A 19,893-nucleotide genomic window follows, 5' to 3' on the forward strand; every position below is an offset into this window, starting at 1 on the left:
TCCTGGTCAGTTTGTTGTTATTTAATGTTTATGTTGTTTATTACACCTGATTCCAAGACTGGGCATATCTTTGAAAAATAGTCACACAAACCCCTGGGAAAGATTAGGCCTAGATGTGAACTATACAGGTCACATTTGAAAATTTCACCTTAAGCAAAACATTAGAAAGGATTTTTCCTTGGTATGGAACAGTTCATAACGCTTATCTAATTGGCAACATTAGTCTTGAATTGGAAACTTTTGCAGATTATGCAACCGAAGGATTTCATTGAAGAACCTCAAGCTTGGTTCTCTCAAAAACAGAGCTGCCCTTGATTATCTCCTAGTTAAAGAAGGACTATGTGCTCTAATTGGAGAAAAGTGCTGTACATTTATTTGTGACTATACTTAAAATATGATTGAAGTTTTGCAACGTATGATTACCTTGAAATTAAATTGACAACCATATCCGATGGATTGGTGAGGATTGCAAAGTAAGATTTTCATTGGATGGTGTAACCCTTACCCCACGCATATAACAATAAATAAATACATCTTGAAATCTTGTGTTGTCCATCTCAGAGCTTTGGCTGAGGGGACCGTAAGTCATGTAACTTTTATGGTGATTTTTTATATTTTTTTTTATTTTAGAGCTTGAAAGTCTCCTTTAAGTAAATATTATGAAAATATGTGGCAATGATAAAAGAGTTTGTCTTTTGTAGTTAACAAAGAGAGAAAGTCATACAGTTTTGGGACAGTATGTGGGTGAGTAAATAATGATTCTTTTATACTTTCATACTTGAAACGTTTTGGTTTCCCAGTGATATCTGAATGTGTGCTGCTTTATTAGAGAACGATTTCAAATTATATAAATATTTACTAACTGTCAATGGAAATAGAAGTCTGGTCAACTTCAGATTTTCTTGTACAATGCAACAAAATGTATTTTAAGTTGAACAACAGCAGGACTGATCAATCAGAATTTGGTGTTTTATTCACTCCAGTCCAGCAGGAGGCGGAAATTCGCCGGAAGTTGTTTTTATAACCCGACAGAAAACAAGAAGAAGAAGAAGAAGAGCTGAAAGTTTGGACGCTCAGTTCGGTAAGTGTTTCACATTATTATTAGCATTTGTATTTATTTTGATGTTTCTTCTTCTGGTTTGTAGTTTTTGAATCTACATTCTGTCAGCCAAATACAGGACATTACAGCTCAAAATACGGGACATTTTTTTCAGTGGGGCTCTTGCGTGAGATGCAGCGCAATATAATATGTAAACCTAGAGCTTGTTTAGAGAAGAAAAAACGCAAAATGTGTTGTGTGAACGGCACCGTATTCGCTTCAATTATAAACCTTTTTAATACAACGGCCAATAACTACCAAATTTCATGTCAATCTTCACTTTTAAACACGTACGAGGCTTCAGTTGCCGCTATTTTGTAAGTTTCCACAGTAGCTGCTGCCCGAAGAATGCACCGGTATTGCACATTTAGTTAGTTATTCTCACCTCCGTGGCCAACTGAAGATTCCCTGCGACATAAAGTACAGAAGGCTTTCGTTGAGTCACTGCAGATGGGCTTAACCCACGTCTTTTTTTACTTAGGGTTATCCATATGTGTCGATTAATCCGTATTTCCACATGCCAAATCGACTGAACAGCGTCACACATTGCCCGAATTTTCTTTTCTTTTTGTGTGGAGGAATTGGCGCATTTACTTAACGTACACTGATTCGCTTGAGGGGCGCTGTGATTGGATGATGACATGTGTCGGTGATCATTCTTAACTGTCGTGATCAGCACTGCTGCTGCTGTTGTTGTATCAGTCATTAAACGGGAAAAGGGAAGACACTATTTAAGGGACGTCCCGGCTAATACGGGACAGTTGGAAACCCTAAGTGTTTCTTTACTGATGGCGTAGTGTTGCCAACAAGCTGCAAACAGTGTTGCCAATTTGTTTTAATTTAAACAATTTAATTTGACCGTTTCATTTGATTTGTATTCTCATGCACTCATCACTGTCTTTAGGCCTGTCACGATAAGTACTTTTGTTGGACGATATATTGTCCTTGAGATAAACGCTATTATTGACATTTTAAAGCCATTTTATGCCACTGATATAATGATGATATAATAGCATAATAATGCAAGTACTTGTAATTAACTTGTAATTCTTAATAATTTTCAGACATTGGAATCGAAAAGTCGGGAAGTCGGGAAGGTCCCTCTCCATCTCCAACTGCAGTTTTTGTTCCCATCTCGGAAAACTGGATGGGATGGTTGTTTTAGATGAGCTTTTAAGTTAGTTGAATACATCTCGATAATTATGTGTTTGTTCTGAAATAACATAAAAGTATATTTTTTTTTTCAATCAGAGGAACCATCATTTCATCTAAACAGCCGTTGTAGCCAAATACAATTAATATTTCAAAGGTATTAAATAGAAATCTGTTTTCGTGAAGGTAAATGGATAGTGCCTTTTAAAGCCTTAACAGTATTCAAAGCGCTTTACACTACGTCTCATTCACCCATTCACACACACACATTCATACACCAATGATGGCAGAGCTGCTATGTAAGGTGCTAGCATGCCATGCCATCTTGGGGTTCAGTGTCTTGCCCAAGGGCATGTGGAGACATGTGTGGCCGGGAATCAAACCACCAACCCTGCGATTAGCGGCCGACCCACTCTACCAACTGAGCCACTGAGTGAACAAGGTAGGAAGGTGGGAGGGTGGAGTTTTGGTCCAATAATTAGTACCTCTGTTTTGTCGGAATTGATTTGAAGGAACTTTATGGCAATACAGTCTTTCATTTCATTGTTACACTCTGCTAAATTGAATAATTTTGAATTTTAATTGGGCTTAGAAGAAATATAATGTTGGGTATCGTTGGCATAACAGTGGAACCTTATTCCATGATTCCTGATAATATCTCCCAGCAGAAGCATGTAAAAGGAGAAAAGCAGAGACCCTAAAACTGATCCCTGTGGCACTCCATACTTCTGTTTGATTTGACAATTCCTTGTTTACGCATACAATGTGGTAGTGTTCTGGTAAATATGACCTAAACCAGTGTAATCCAAGTCCACTAATGCCAGCATAATTCTCCAGCCTATTCAAGAGAATGTTGTGATCTATCGTGTCGAAGGCATCACTAAGATCTAAAATTAAAAGAAGAGAAATTCAGCCTTGTTCAGATGATAAGTGGAAGTAATTAGTAACTCTAATAAGTGCAGTCTCTGTACTGTGATGGGGCCTAAATCCGGACTGAAATTGTTGATATATACAATTTCTCTGTATAAATGAACATAGTTGGGAGGACACTACCTTTTCTAGTATTTTTTTGCATAAATGGTACATTTGAAATTGGTTTATAATTAGTCAATTCTTCAGGATCAAGCTGCCGGTTATATGGTATATCATAAAGGTGTCGCATTTATTACACTCCCCGTGGAAACAAGTGAAAGCGGAACTAATATTACAAACATCCATCTAAATGAAAAGGAAGGAACATGCATATAATGAATCTAAATCAAATATTCAATCAACCAACATTATTTTTGACAGCAACAACTATGGTTGGAGACAGGGATACAGAAGGAAACAGGGAAATTTAGTTAACAGTGACATTGAGCAGAATGTTTACGTATAACAAGTTTTGACAGCAGCTGATAATTAGTTAAATGACCAGCATCGATTGATGAGATGAAAATTGGAGATCTGTGTCAGATTTAAAAATCCTGATGGGAGCATCCCTAATATTCAAGTTGACTGTTTCAAAAACTAATGTTGATGATTAGTGGGCTGAGTGATTTCCTGTCACAAAATGGACAAAAACAGGTACACAGTGGATGGTAACATTTGGATAGGAAGAAAACTTTGTTTCACTGTTTATATATTTATTTGTTTGTGGTTGAACTGAAAAAAGGTCTCAGTTTGGTTCTTTTTAAGATGGCTCAAAGAGGGCGCAAACCCAGCAGCCTTTTTGCAGTAGAACATGTGGGAAACATTACCATCATAATCACAGTTCAAATCGCAATCGCAATATTTCGGAAATAATCGCAATATGACTTTTTGTCCAAATCGTGCAGCCCTAACAACTGCCATTTTAAAGTTTCTTGGGACATGTCCTACAGATAGTAAGGAGTTAATATTAAGAAGAGGTTCTGAGATTACTGGGAATACCTCTTAAGAGTTTAGTTGGTATTGGATCTAACATGCATGCTGTGGCTTTTGCTTTTTTTTTTTTTTTTTGTTAACTCTTCATGACTTATGACAGAGAAGGATTGAAGTTGCTCGTGAAGAAAATTGTTTTGAGACACTGTTTTCTAAGGTGCTGTGACAGTTGATTGCATAGTTCCAGTTTTATTTCTGTATATTTAAAATTGATCAGTAAAGAAATTCATGAAGTCAGTACTATTGTGCTGTGACAGAATATCTGGTTCAGTCGATGCTTTATTACTAACAATGTCACAACAGTACTGAATAAACACCTAGGATTTTTGTGGTTATTTTCTATGTTTTCGAGTTTGCTAAAATATGCTGACCTGGCAGCTATTAATGCCTGTCTGTAGCTAAAGACACCATCCTTCCATGCACTGTGAAATAATTATAATTTTGTATTCTTCTGCTTGTGCTCCATTTTCTCAGCTGCTCTCTTGAGAGCATGAGTGTGATCATTGTACCATGGTGCAGGCTTTAATTGAAGGGGGGCGACACTATAGAGAGTGCTAGAGAAGACGGTATTTATGTTTTCTGTAATTATATCGTTCTCAATTTAATGGTTTACTGAGTATTAGACCGTACTGGAAGATTATTAGTGAAGCTCTAGAGGTGGTCTAGAGAATAGTTCTACCTGAACGATAACATGGTGTAGATTGAGTGACATTAACTGATTGCAGCAAACCAGTGACTAGTTAATGATCTGAGACGTCATGCAGATTTGAAAGGACCAATCTAACACCCACTCTGACCTTCACTTCACACAAACATCAACACCTTCTGAAACCCCCCTCCTGCAACTCAACCTGCACTTATGATCTGTGAAGATGATGTGTGCCGGGTTTTTCGGAAACGAAAGACAAGGAAGGCTTCAGGCCCAGATGGCTTCCCACCAGTGTGTCTTCGATCCTGTGCTTACCAACTGGCCCCCATCTTCACACACATCTTCAATAGATCACTGGAGCAGTGTGAAGTCCCTTGCTGCTTCAAATGCTCATTATTATCCCTGTCCCAAAGAAAGCAAAAATCTCTGAAGACTGTGGTCATGAAGTAATTTGAGAGAATGGTGTTGGCCTACCTGAAGAACAGCACAGGACCCTTTCTAGATCCCCTTCAATTTGCTTCTCAGACAAACAGGTCTGTAGATGATGTAGTCAACATGGGATTGCATCATGTCCTGCAACATCTGGACAGACCAGCGACATATGCAAGGATCTTTTGTGGACTTTTGTGGACTTTAGTTCGGCTTTTAACACCATCATCCCAGCTATACTCCAGAATAAATTACACCAGCCTACTGACAGACATGCAGCAGATTGTGAGACGGGAAATTCACTTCCGGCACCTGTTCAATCAGCACTGGTGCCCCCAAGGGATGTGTGCTCTCCCCACTACTCCTCTCCCTCTACACCTGCATAGCCAAGGATCCCTTTGTCAAGCTCCTGAAGGTTGCAGATGACTTCACTGTCATTGGCCTCATCTGAAATGACGATGAGTCTGCATACAGAAGGGAGGCTGAACGGCTGGCAGTCTGGTGCAGTCAAAACACGACGCACACATTTCCAATTTGAACAGATATTGACAGAATTTTCATTTTGGTTGAACCTTCCCTTTATGAATTCATGTCAATGTTCACCAGTTTATAGATGACAAAATGGCCTGAAAAATTTAAGGGAAAGTTCACCCAAAAACTAGTATTTCTCTCCCATTTATATTTAATTAGTTATAATATTCCTGCAGTCAGGAAGAAAAAAACAAACACCCATTTATATTTTTACCATTTCTGAAAGAACAGATCTGTTCTTGTGTATAATCATATAATAATGTTTTTGAGTTTGATGAATGCCAGTCCATTATAATGATGATGTTCTTGTGTTCAGATGTTCATCATGAGAGAGCAGGTGGATGTGATTCATGCTGGAGAACAGCAGATGCTGCAGAAACCAGTGAAGATTGAAGTGAAGCAGGAGGAGATTAAAGAAGAAAACGCAACAGAAGAACAACAGGGAGATGAAGATGATGATGAACAGCAGATGCTGCAGACACCAGTGAAGATTGAAGTGAAGCAGGAGGAGATAAAAGAAGAAAACACAGCAGAAGAACAACAGAGTGATGAAAATTATGAAGAAACCACAGCAGAGGAACAACAGAGTGATGAAGATGATGATTTTATTCCTGCTGGTATGTTTGTTTCTTTAATGTTGTTACATTTTTATGACAAGCCACTCTATGTCTGAGTTTGATACTAGAAAGAAGAGATGTAATCACTCACATGTTAAACTAAAAAGTTACCTGTTGTTTTTATTTTAGTTTTAGTGCTCGGTTGTCTTTTAAAAAGGTGCATGTACTGACACTCATGTTATTCCAAACATGTATGACTTTCAATCTGTGTGTATGGCTGCTAACTTACTGATGGTGGCTTGGTTGCATCATTTGTTTTGAACCAGCAAAGACCGTACTCCGTTTTTCCAAATTTTTTTAAATTTACTTGTTCATTGAACTGTTGTATATAAGCAATATCACACTCGCAATCGTGCTATATAGCCCTAAATCAGCACTGCTGTGATAACCTATGCCTGCAGCTGAATCTCTAATGCTATGTAGCATTCTTGCTCATGTGATATTACTTGTGTGTGTGTGTATATATATATATATATATATATATATATATATATATATATATATATATATATATATATATATATACACACACTCTCACCTAAAGGATTATTAGGAACACCTGTTCAATTTCTCATTAATGCAATTATCTAATCAACCAATCACATGGAAGTTGCTTCAATGCATTTAGGGGTGTGGTCCTGGTCAAGACAATCTCCTGAACTCCAAACTGAATGTCAGAATGGGAAAGAAAGGTGATTTAAGCAATTTTGAGCGTGGCATGGTTGTTGGTGCCAGACGGGCCGGTCTGAGTATTTCACAATCTGCTCAGTTACTGGGATTTTCACGCACAACCATTTCTAGGGTTTACAAAGAATGGTGTGAAAAGGGAAAAACATCCAGTATGCGGCAGTCCTGTGGGCGAAAATGCCTTGTTGATGCTAGAGGTCAGAGGCGAATGGGCCGACTGATTCTAGCTGATAGAAGAGCAACTTTGACTGAAATAACCACTCGTTACAACCGAGGTATGCAGCAAAGCATTTGTGAAGCCACAACACGCACAACCTTGAGGCGGATGGGCAACAACAGCAGAAGACCCCACCGGGTACCACTCATCTCCACTACAAATTGGAAAAATAGGCTACAATTTGCAAGAGCTCACCAAAATTGGACAGTTGTAGACTGGAAAATGTTGCCTGGTCTGAGTCTCGATTTCTGTTGAGACATTCAGATGGTAGAGTCAGAATTTGGCGTAAACAGAATGAGAACATGGATCCATCATGCCTTGTTACCACTGTGCAGGCTGGTGGTGGTGGTGGTGTAATGGTGTGGGGGATGTTTTCTTGGCACACTTTAGGCCCCTTAGTGCCAATTGGGCATCGTTTAAATGCCACAGCCTACCTGAGCATTGTTTCTGACCATGTCCATCCCTTTATGGCCACCATGTACCCATCCTCTGATGGCTACTTCCAGCAGGATAATGCACCATGTCACAAAGCTCGAATCATTTCAAATTGGTTTCTTGAACATGACAATGAGTTCACTGTACTAAAATGGCCCCCCCCAGTCACCAGATCCAACCCAATAGAGCATCTTTGGGATGTGGTGGAACGGGAGCTTTCGTGCCCTGGATGTGCATCCCACAAATCTCCATCAACTGCAAGATGCTATCCTATCAATATGGGCCAACATTTCTAAAGAATGCTTTCAGCACCTTGTTGAATCAATGCCACGTAGAATTAAGGCAGTTCTGAAGGCGAAAGGGGGTTAAACACAGTATTAGTATGGTGTTAATAATAATCCTTTAGGTGAGTGTATATACTGTATATACAGCCGTGGCCAAAAGTTTTTGCAGTGACATTTTGTGTTTTGCAAAGTTTGCTTCTTCAGTATTTGTAGATTATTTTTTCCCATGTTTCTATGGTATACTGGAAAACAATGATACACATTTCATAATTTTTAAAGGCTTTTATTGGCAAAAACATTCAATATATGCAAAGAGTCAACATTTACAGTGTTGCCCCTTGTTCTTCATAACCTCTGCAATTCACTCTCTGGCATGCTGGATATCAGCTTCTGGGCCAAATCCTGACTGATGGTGATCCATTCTTGCCTTATTAGTGCTTGGAGTTGATCACAATTTGTGGGCTTCTACTTGTCCACTCACCTTTTGAGGATTGACCACAGGTTCTCTATGGGATTAAGATCTGGGGAGTTGCCTGGCCACAGATCCAAAGTTTCAACGTAATGATCTCCTAGCCACATCATTATCACTCTTGCCTTGTGACATGGTGCTCCGGAAAATGCACTGATCATCACCAAATTGCTCCTGGATCGTTGGGAGAAGTTGCTCTTGCAGGACGTTTTGATACCATTCTTTATTCATAGCAGTGTTTTTGGGCAGAATTGAGAGAGGACACTCCCTTGGATGAAAAGCAACCCCACACATGGATGGTCTCAGGATGCTTCACTGTTGGCACAGGACTCATGGTAGCGTTCACCTTTTCTTCTCCGGACTATCAATTTTCCAGATGTCCCAAACAGTCGGAAGGGGGCATCATCAGAGAAAATATCTTTGCACCAGTCTTCTGCTGTCCAATCCTTGTACTTCCTGCAGAATTTCAGTCTGTCCTTGATGTTTTTCTTGGAGAGAAGTGGCTTCTTTGCTGCCCTTCTTGATACCAGGCCATTGTCCAAAAGTCTTTGCTTCACTGTGCGTGCAGATGCACTCACACCAACCTGCTGCCAATATTGAGCAAGCTCTGCACTGGTGGTGACACGATCCCGTAGTGGACTCCTGCCGCTTGCTGAACACTCTGGGACGTCCTGAAGCCTTCTTCACTGCAGTTGAACCTCTCTCCTTGAAGTTCTTGATGATCCAGCAAATGGTTCTTTCAGGTGCAATATTCTTTGCAGATATTTCCTTGTGCTTGAAGCACTTCTTCCCTCATTTTATAGCAATCAGTCTGCTCTTATAATCCAATCAGAATGATAGGGATTTCACCTGACCAGTACTTGTTCACACTTTCCCAGGTGCTACTGATATTAGTGAAATTATGATCATTTCGTGCCAGTGCCAATTAAGCTTTTTGCAATCATTTAACCCTCTGGGGTCGATGGACGTGCCGGCACGTCCTGCTGGATATTTTCGTCATTACAGCGGAAACAACTTAAAATACTCCGTCATTTTGGGTATACAGATAAGTGTAAGGCATCAATAGAGACTATAAAGGGTCTACTTTTATTTGTGTACATTCACAATAACAACAACAACCTTGTGCTTTTGTAAAATAAAGAAAATTAAAAGGGTGAGCTTTCAGCAGTCTCTGTGTTCACGAGCATATTTCTGAAACACATCACAAAAATGAACTGAAACTCTGCGAATACCTATCACACAAACATGAAACGTATGTCTAAAGAAAGCTTAAGATTTCTACTTTTAAATAAAACAATTCAAATTTAAAACAAAAATTCTCCTGCAATGTAATCCGTATGAAAAAAGTGATGTACAGTGTTTACTGGTTCATCTAATTATAGGTAATGTGATCACACCCACCAACAGAGCTCGCCATTCATACGCTAATGTGCTGAGACGATCAATGCAAATGGTAAATGCCACCAACTGTGCCTTAAAAACAAAGTCATTAACTTTTCTGCACATTTGTAATGATACACAGGCGAGGAAACTCCTGGATAGTATGGAAGAGTTAACATTTTCCTCAGAAGAAAAGTGGGACTCCGATGAACGTTTGTATTTTGAAGAGAGAATTGATCCAGCCGAGGATACAATTTCAGACGAGTAAGTCATTGAGTTTTCATTAGTTGACATGCTATGATATATACATATTTTACTAGTGGGACTGTTTCCAGACTTGCCAGCCAGGATTCAGAGTATTGACATTTGAAATATGACTGAGTAATAATGCGTCGGGAGTTAAAAGCGCGTCCAGAGGCTTGGGTGCTGAGAAAAGACTCAAAGCACTTACCTTGCTCTGCGCACCCGGCAGGGGGTGGGTTATAGATAGAGGAGGAGGTCCTGCAGGGATGTCTTCGAAACTCGTCAGCGTTGGCCTGCCAGGGCCGGACAGTCGTGGGTCCGGAGGCAAGATGGCCATGTTCAGGGAGCCGGGACTGCAAAGCTTTGGTGCCGGGGTGCCGTGAGAACGGCGTGCGCCGGTCTGTGACCCAGGAAGTGAGGAAATTGCTCTTGTTGACATTGTGGGTACCGCAGCCTAAAGGGGGTGCGGTGAAAGAAAATGGGAAAACTGAGGATTCTCCTCCCGGCCCTCCACTGGGGGATGGAGTGGTCTTGCTACCAGCTCCGGAGCAAACGTCTGACTTCCTGGGTGCGTCGTCTCAGGAGCGTTTAGGGCCTTTACGGGCCCTAGAAGAGATCGTGGAGATGGGGGTGTACGCCGCCTGCGGGGCGCTCGGCGCTGAGATCTGGGCCCGGGTTGAGGCGGAGCTGTTTGTTGTTTCTTTGCAGGGGAATGCCCTCGGCGGGCAAACGGAGGGCGGCCTGCACTGCGGCGGCGCGACATGTTTGAGATGGCCTTCATCTGCCTCTTCTCCGGCAAAAACTGCTGGGTGAAGTCAGCGGCGGTGTCGCCAAAGAGGCCAAGCTGGGAGACCAGGGCATTGAGAAAGCGTGCCTTGTCAACTTCGCGCATCTCAACCAAGTTCAGCCACAGTTGCCGTTCCTGGACCACGAGGATGGCCATCGCTCGCCCGAGTGCTTGCACTGTGACCTTCATAGCTCTGAGAGTGAGGTCTGAGTGTGTGAATGCAGAGCGCAGTTCCTGCAGCACGTCGGGATCGGGACTACCCAGGCTGGAGTGGTGTTCGTCTTTTAGAATAAAAGCCGCAACGTTGCCATGGTCATGTTCTCGCAAAAAGGACATGAACCATCCACAAACAGCGCCTCAGTGTGATCGTGACTCAGGCACACAAGGCAGCGTCTATGACCGTCGGATCTGGAGAGATATCTACGACATCCAGGAACTACGCAGAAAAAAAAAGACGCGTCCTGAAAAGGACATTCAACGCTCTCTTGTGTATGTTGCTCTTTTAACAGAAATAAATTATTTTAGAGGGAATATACTCTTTCTTAGAAAAGCACTGTCGAAGTGCCCGGGGCACAGGCTGAACAGCATGTAGAGAGGAGAAAGCTGTTGGAATTTGCCATCAGATCCAACAGACGCTCTCTTGCAGAGGTAGGTGAAGCAGACGTGAACGCACCTCGCTGATCACACAACCACTCGTCTCCGACTGACAGACGCATGTCCGCTCCCTTTATAACCGTATGTCCGGGGGCGGGCCATGCAAATTCTGTCGGCCTTTTCTCAAGTTCAGAGGTATGTGAGGCTCTCAAGAAAGACCCCATATGTCACTACAATCGACACAACGACGAGTGAGTGACAGAAGGAGAGTATAGTTTTGGCAAGTCGTTTAGAACATCTACTTTGTGCATGATATGAGTAATTGTTCCAACAGTTGTTTACAGACTAATTGTTTCACTTTTAATTGACCATATCACAATTCCAGTGGGTCAGAAGTTTATTGATTGATAACTTTATTGATCCCCTAGTGGGAAATTCACACAGTAGGAAAATCAAGCACTACATCATAATATTACACCAGTAACAAATCAATCATGTATAATATTGATTGTAAGTTCTTTTTTTACATTTATTGTGTTCATTGCAGAGCTGATGGAAGTGAGAGAGGAATGTGAAGAGCGGAATGAAGTGGAGGACGAACAGCTTAATTTTATAAATGGAGAAAATTCTTTGAGTGGCTCAAACACTGAAAACAATTTCTTTCCAAAAAATCCCAGAAGAGCTGCCAAGAAATCTTTCACCTGCTCTCAGTGTGGAAAGAGTTTCAAAAGTAAAAGCCATCTTAATAGACACATGAGAATTCATTCTGGAGAGAAACCTTTCACCTGCTCTCAGTGTGGGAAAAGTTTCACATGTAAAAGCGATCTTAATAGACACATGAGAATTCATACTGGAGAGAAACCTTACACATGCCATCAGTGTGGAAAGAGTTTTGCATATGCAGACCATCTCAAAAGTCATCTCTTTTGTCACTCTGGAGAAAAGTCATTTGAATGTGATAAGTGTGATAAAACATTTGTTCTGGCACAGTCCCTAAAACAACATCTGAAAACTCACACAAATGAGAAGCCTTACAAGTGTTCTTTTTGTGAAAATAGTTTTGCTCACATGTCCTATTTGAAACGGCACCAGAAAATTCATACCAGTGTGGGGGTTCATATGTGCTTTGAATGTGGGAAGATTTTTATTACTGCCAGCAGCTTGAAACAGCACCAAATAATTCATACTGGAGAGAAACCTTACAAGTGCTCACACTGTGAAAAGAGTTTCACTCGGTCAATAAACCTGAAAAGACATGAGAGATTTCATTCTGGAGAGAAACCATACAAGTGCTCACACTGTGAAAAGAGTTTCACTCAGTCACAACATCTGAAAACACATGAGAGATTTCATATTGGAGAAAACCCTTACAAGTGCTCACACTGTGAAAAGAGTTTCACTCAGTCACATCACCTGAAAACACATGAGAGATTTCATACTGAAGAAAAACCTTACAAGTGCTCACACTGCGGAAAGAGTTTCACTCGGCCAGTAAACCTGAAAAGACATGAGAGATTTCATACTGGAGAGAAACCATACAAGTGCACACACTGTGAAAAGAGTTTCACTCAGTCACATCACCTGAAAACACACAAGAGATTTCATACTGGAGAGAAACCATACAAGTGCTCACACTGTGAAAAGAGTTTCACTCAGTCAGTAAACCTGAAAAGACATGAGAGAATCCATACAGGAGAGAAACCTTACAAGTGCTCGCACTGTGAAAAGAGTTTCACTCAGTCAGAATCCCTGAAAAGACATGAGAGAAACCATTTAAGTGCTCACACTGTGGAAAGAGTTTCACTCAGTCAGTAAACCTGAAAAGACATGAGAGAAACCATACAATTGATCACACTGTGGAAACCGATTCACTCAGTAAAAATCCCTGGAAACACATGAGAGAATCCATACTGGAGAGAAACCTTACCACTGCTCTTCATGCAATTTCTTCATCTCATTAAAAAAAAATTGCCCAGTTAGTCACATTTAGTGGTCGATCGATATGGATTTTTCAGTGGGACTACCATTTGTGTATATCAGAAGAAATGGAGATTCATCAGACCAGACTGTGTTTTTCCTGTCTTTAACTGTCCAGTTTTGATGATTCTGTGTCCACTGCAGTCTCTGCTTTCTGTTCTTGTCTGACAGAAGTAGAACCTGACGTGGTCTTCTGTTGTTTTAGCCCATTCGCCTCACCTCTCTCATCAACGTGTTCCCATTCACAGAAATGCCACTCACTGGATATTGCAACACTTGCAACACTTGCCTCTGTGATCACAAATAGATCTACAAATTGACCAGATAGTGTAAAATCTGAAAGCATTTTAATGAAAATTAGGTTATTAATATTTTTTTATATACATAATATAAAAAAATATATTTTTCCTCCCTCATGTGGTACCCTTCCTGCAGGCTCATCCTGACATGACCCCCCCCTCCAGCATGACAATGCCACCAGCCATACTGCTCGTTCTGTGCATGATTTCCTGCTAGATGGGAATGTCAGTGTTCTGCCATGGCCAGTGAAGAGCCCGGATCTCAATCCCATTGTGCACATCTGGGACCTGTTGGATCTGAGGGTGAGGGCTAGGGCCATTCCCCCCAAAAATGTCCGGGAATGTGCAAGTGCCTTGGTGGAAGAGTGGGGTAACAACTTACAGCAAGAACTGGCAAATCTAGTGTAGTACACGAGGAGGAGATGCACAACAGTACTTAATGCAGCTGGTGGCCACACCAAATACTGACTGTTACTTTTGATACCCCCCCCTTTCTGTAAATAAAATCAGTTGAAAGTGACAGGATATTTCTTTTTTTTTTTTTTTTTTGCTGAGTTTATCTTCCTCTGAAGCATGCATTCTATCAGCCAGAATCAAAACTTCAGGATCAAAGTTCTTCTGATTCATGATGGTCAGTCCGTGAAATTCCAAGCAGGTGATCCAGGCCGTTTAAACTGTCAGGAGATTGCTGCTCGTGGTGGACCCAACTTAAAATTGAAAGCGATTCACGTGTGCTATAAGAAAATATCATATTCAATATGCACTGTATGTACAATTGGTTTGATCCAGTATTTTTGAGTAAATGTGATTTGCTAATGTGGACATTGTGTGTACTGTTATTTCCATCTTCCTAATATATACATTTTTTTCATGTGCAAATAAATTACAAAAATTGGATGGCTAAACAGAAATAAGAAAAAACTGCTATCTACCATTTAAGATGCAATATTTATTTAGATTTGTTTTTACAAAGTTAAAGTTTAGTGTGAAATTGAGTAAATATAGTCCTAAGTAATAAGAGAATTAAGAATTGTTTGTAGCAATTTTATGTTTGTTATTTATTATATTAAATTGTGTGATATACCAGCATTGTATTGGCCACCCTTCTCTCTGGATGTCGGCATCAGCCATTCAAAATCCCATATTGGTCGACCACTGTCATAAGTAAATGGCAATATAACTTTTTCAAGCCTTATTAATAAAAAGTGTTGTTGCAGCCCTAGCTCACTGGCTGCAGCTGTTTTGTTCTTCCTCCTCCGTTTATGGGTCATAGGGGGATTGGGCTTGTTGAGGGAGGGATGATGGTGTGGTCCCCCTGAGGAAACTCCTTTTGGGATGAGAGTGCTGATTTCCTGCACTCGGAGATGGTCAGCAAAAGCCCATCTGCCCCAGTTTATCCATCTCCCCATGACTGAGAGGTTGATCGAGGCAGATGTTATAAACCTCTTTCAGATCAGTCTCATCCTAGTCCAGCTCCTCCACTGCAATCAAAAACTCACATACAATGTCCCTCACGTCAGTTACCCTCTGATGGACATTGCAAAGTTGGACGAGCTGAATCATGCACTGATGTAAACACAATATAAACAGCCGTTAATGATTGATGATACAATATATTGATGGTAACCAGGTTGTGCTTTTAGTTGAGACATGCTCTATGACATAGAAATCCACCTGAATGAGTTCAAAATAATAAATTTGCTCAAGTTTATGTAAGCATACTTGTTAGTTTTTTTATTTCTGTTTTAGGGATTTACAGATAAAGTTGATCATTTGGGGTGAAAATAGACCAAAATATAACTACTTTTTCATTCTACATCTTTATAGGACTTAAAGGCAGAAGAAAACGAAGAGAAATTGAACAATTCCTCACAGAAGTCTTGCAAATCTTAACTGCCTTAAGAAACATTTCTCATAATCTTGAATTTTGCAAAAAATGTAATGGCATCTTATATTATTTTATTTGTTTTCCTGTCTCAACCCCAGGATTAATATCCCAAGGTTACCAGAGCAGGACAGATCCAGCTCCATTCCTGCTTGGTGTCGGACTCCAGCTACGTGTCGCTGAGTGATGACTACAAACTACAGCCAGTGCTAGCCAGACATCAGTTCAGTCTTTTACGATGGGCTTCAGAGGATTAACTGATGCCATCTCCATCTTCTAGAAAAATGGCAGTGTAAATGGACGCATAATAAGTAGCTCCCTATAGTCAGTCAGATTTACCCCTGAAATTAAATTTCTAAACTCATATACTGATTAAAAATGAGTGGTACAAGAACGAAACAAAAGGGATTTAACAATGTATACTCGAGAACCCAGATAATTCACCTGATAGGGATGGCGATACTGGGGAAGCTAAGCGAACAGATGAAGGCGAACAGAATGTGGTTCACGTGTGACTTGAAACTATTAGCAGGCATATCAGTGACTTGAGAAAAGAAATTAAGACTGACCTGAGATCATTTAAGGAAGAATGCAAGAGTAATATGAAACAGGAATTCGCTCAATTCAAGCAAGAAATACTCCTAACAAACACCAATGAGTTTCAAAAAAGCAAGGCAGACTCTCTCCAACGCAGAAAAACGCATCGAACAGTTACAGACTTGGTCTATCGAAGCAAACACTGCACTGTTCAAATCAATCAGAAAGAACAGAGAAATGCAAGAGAAGCTGACCGACCTTGAATCAAGATCACGTAGAAACAACATTCAAATCTACAAAATCCCGGAGGGCGTGGAGGATGACAGTTCAGTCTTTCAGTTTGTGGAAGTGCTCTGAAGAAGCGCTAATCGATCTCCAAATCCAACGAGCACACACAGCCTTGTTCCAAAAGCCAAACTCGCCACCGTGATCTGTCATTGTGAATTTCCTCCAATTCACAGTGAAGAGACTGTCCTGAAACAGGCCTGGCGAAAGCGGATACAGGTGCAGGTAATCGGGTATCATTTGACCACGACAGAGATAATGCAAAAACTTACAGTGGGAGAAAGAAAAGGTATGGTTCCAGATGCCCTTTACGAAAATTTGCATTCATTGGATTGATGGGACAAGGACTTATAATACCCCCGATGAAGCGGAACAAGATATGATTGGTCGCGGGATGATTAGGAGGTCAGCAGTGAATAATAAGAGTGGAATCATGACTGATTAGGGAGTTGATCCTTTCGAAGAACGCCTACAACATTGCATGACCTGGCAATGCGTTGGTAGAAAAGAGAGGAGAGGAAAAGGCGAAAAAAACAATTCCTCCAGGAACATGGTGCTACATAAAACAACATAGGACAAACACAGAACCACATGAGACTACACAGACTAAGCAACATTTCTACATGAAGTGCATGTGCAAACGTGTACAAAAAGTACGGGACAGTACAATAATAACTAAAGGAACAGGACAATAGACACAGTAAGAGAAAGTGAGAGTACACTTACTGAAAATGCCAAATGTAAACATAACATACTATGAAATAGTGTTCTATGGGCATAGCAGTTATTGAGGTGCAGTAACACAATGAATTAAAGTGCAATTGTGGACATGTGCGACAGTTGGATGGTGTACAGGTGTGTGTGTCAGTCCAGTCTCTGAGTATTGAGGAGTCTGATGGCTTGGGGAAAGAAGCTGTTACACAGTGTTGCCGTGAGGGCCCAAATGCCTCGGTACGTGTGACGCTGTACAGTAGCTTGGTTGGTTTTGGTTTAGATATTTATTTATCTGTTTTTACTCAAAATGGTGTGTTTGTGTGCTTATCCTTGATGTCTCAACCGAGTGGAGAATGAGAGATTAAGGCAGATCTTTATAGGTAAAATGTCATAATCTCCTACAATTCCCTTAAATATGTATTTTTTTTTCCTTAAGTAAAACATTAAGGGTAATAAAAAGTCACCTTAAGTGGCAAAGTTTATAGAATCAGTTGAAGAGAACATCATGCCAAAGCAAATCTTTGTGATGGGGAGAACTTCTTAGCGATAATATAAACAAATGCAGGATTACTATGGGGAATTGCTAACATGATGAAAGTCAATCTAATATCACATCAGACACTTCAAATTGACCTCACTGCTCACTATCAAAGTGTTTTCCTGAAGTGGACACTCCCCGGCCTTAAAACCAGAATCCTCCAAGAATTGCTCCATATGATAAACTAGTTAATTAATTCACACAGAAAAAATTAGTACACATAATTTTTTAATCTATACATTTTGATTATTGTGCCTGAGAAACAAATAAAAATCTGCCCATGTAACCTCCAGAGAGTTTGTTTTAAAAATATTTATGGAGTAATAGGCAGTAATCACAAACGACTGTAATTGGTGCATAATCAACCCTGAGAAACGTAGCAGGTGCCATGAGACTATGCTGTTTATGCGCTAATTTGGAAGAGTTCGGACAATAATTTACACATCAATAACGATACTGAGAAAATGTATTAGTCTCTAAAAATGAAAATAAAAAAAAAACAATTAAAGGTTAAAGTATTATTTGTGTTAAAATTGCTCAAATGTCTAAATTACAGATCAGTGATAGGGACATGAGGAACGTATCCATGGTAACAGTAGTACTACAGTCTCACTGTAGTAAAACCCTTTACCTAAGAGAAGTGTCTAAGGAATTATATGCAACACCCTCAAGTCAATGCCTTAGTTAAGGGGAAATAATGCTATGTTATTAGTGTTACACTTAAGGGAAAAATGTAAGGTTCTTTATGCAACTGGGCACTGATTCCTGAGTAAGCCCAGTGGTCAGCTTCTGTATCTTGGACACATCTCCTCTCCAGAAAACCTTGAATGATCTTCCAGTGTGATATGGCTCAAATATCCAAGCGCAGTTCCTGTGATGACCAGGTCAGAGAGCGTGGACAGGATGTGACCACAGGATCTTGTGGTTCACGGTGTCGAAGGCAGCAGGCAAGTCAAGGAGGATGAGGATGGATGATTTGGAGTTAGTTCTTGCCAGTCACAGGGTTTCAACAACTGACAAGAGTTGTAGAAGTAGATCTGGCGCTACTTTACCCACTTGCAAGGTGCCTGAATAGAAACAATAGGAATGGCACAGAGGAATCCAGCAATACTTCAAGAGGGCAGCCTCTGTTGAGTGTCCTTTTTTGGCCCACACGATTCCACATGCCGAAGTGTCCTTGGGCAACACACTGAACCCCAAGATGCTCCCAATGGCAGGCTAGCACCTTGCATGGCAGCTCTGCCGCCATTGGTGTGTGAATGGGTGAATGAGTCACAGTGTAAAGCGCTTTGAATACCGTTAAGGTTAAAAAGGCACAATATCTGTTCAGACCATTTACCATTTTTGTCAAATTCGCAAAGTCCAGGAACAAATATTGTGTTTCTTATTATCAGAATAATTTCTGAAAATATTGTGATTCTTCCAAGAAAGCATTCCTTTGCTCCTCACCTGGCTCATCACAAGATCTTTATTGGATGATCTCAGAAATTTGGCAAAAGATCTCCTCGCTCTCAGGAATTCCAACAATTTGGATGTTATTCCTGCGATTTCTATTCTCAAGATCTTCAAGCTTTTCAAACACATGTTCCAAATCAACTTTGGTCACAGGTGGATTAGTAGATAATTCCATCTCCGATGACTCCAGATAATCGATCCATTTCTCAACATCTGCCACTCTTGTGACCAACTCAGAGAATTTTGTTTACATTGCTGTAATCGATTGACGTATTGCAGCGAGATCCTCTAAGTCAGCAACAAACTTTGTCAGCATCACTGAGATGTTGGACAGTTGACGATGAATTTCTTCTCCCGACGTGCCTTGCAAATAGAGTCCCCGGCTTGCATAACAAATTAACAGTTGTGAAAAGATTAACTGTATTATGATCATTGAATTATGATTAATTTTGTATTAATGCAACGGTCTCTTTTTGAAGGTATATTTTAAGTTCTTGTTCATATCGTCTTACACTTACACTGACACCTAGTGGCCTGGATGCAGCACAATCGTTTTCAGTTACTGATGCCAATGTAAAAATGCACAATTCACAGTCAGCCATGATTACTTTAATCAGTGAGCGCAAGTGTCAAATAACAGGATGGTTACTGAGATTTAGGGAGTAGTATTCAGCTGGTCATGTGAATCTAACATGGCAGCCCCCATGTGTGGACCCTCTCCATGTAGA

At 40.5% G+C, this 19,893-nt stretch overlaps 1 protein-coding gene across 5 annotated transcripts; it reads left to right on the plus strand.

Moving 5' to 3' along the window:
- The first annotated feature begins 1,029 nt into the window (after positions 1-1,029).
- On the plus strand, positions 1,030-15,523 carry LOC127624993 (zinc finger protein 501-like). 5 transcript variants are annotated; one of them, XM_052100014.1, is made up of 4 exons: positions 1,030-1,081; positions 2,164-2,276; positions 6,079-6,379; positions 12,023-15,522. In XM_052100014.1, exons 3-4 carry the CDS (start codon positions 6,079-6,081, stop codon positions 13,288-13,290), a joined length of 1,569 nt encoding a protein of 522 aa, XP_051955974.1. In that variant the 5' UTR covers positions 1,030-1,081; positions 2,164-2,276; the 3' UTR covers positions 13,291-15,522. The 5 variants fall into 5 exon arrangements, with proteins under 5 accessions (XP_051955974.1, XP_051955977.1, XP_051955976.1 ...); XM_052100017.1 differs by lacking the exon at positions 2,164-2,276 and having other exon boundaries at positions 1,066-1,081; positions 12,023-15,523; XM_052100016.1 differs by lacking the exons at positions 1,030-1,081; positions 2,164-2,276 and adding an exon at positions 2,296-2,693 and having other exon boundaries at positions 12,023-15,523.
- The last annotated feature ends 4,370 nt before the right edge of the window (positions 15,524-19,893 follow it).

Source organism: Xyrauchen texanus, chromosome 31 (genome assembly GCF_025860055.1).
Source record: "Xyrauchen texanus isolate HMW12.3.18 chromosome 31, RBS_HiC_50CHRs, whole genome shotgun sequence".
Lineage (NCBI taxonomy): Eukaryota > Metazoa > Chordata > Actinopteri > Cypriniformes > Catostomidae > Xyrauchen > Xyrauchen texanus.

What these genes read in the sequence shown, in the direction of transcription:
- LOC127624993 (XM_052100014.1), top strand. Translation starts at nt 6,079, where the DNA reads ATGTTCATCATGAGAGAGCAGGTGGATGTGATTCATGCTGGAGAACAG. An exon ending in TGATGATTTTATTCCTGCTG is followed by an intron (nt 6,380 to 12,022) that starts GTATGTTTGTTT and finishes TGTTCATTGCAG; the next exon opens with AGCTGATGGAAGTGAGAGAG.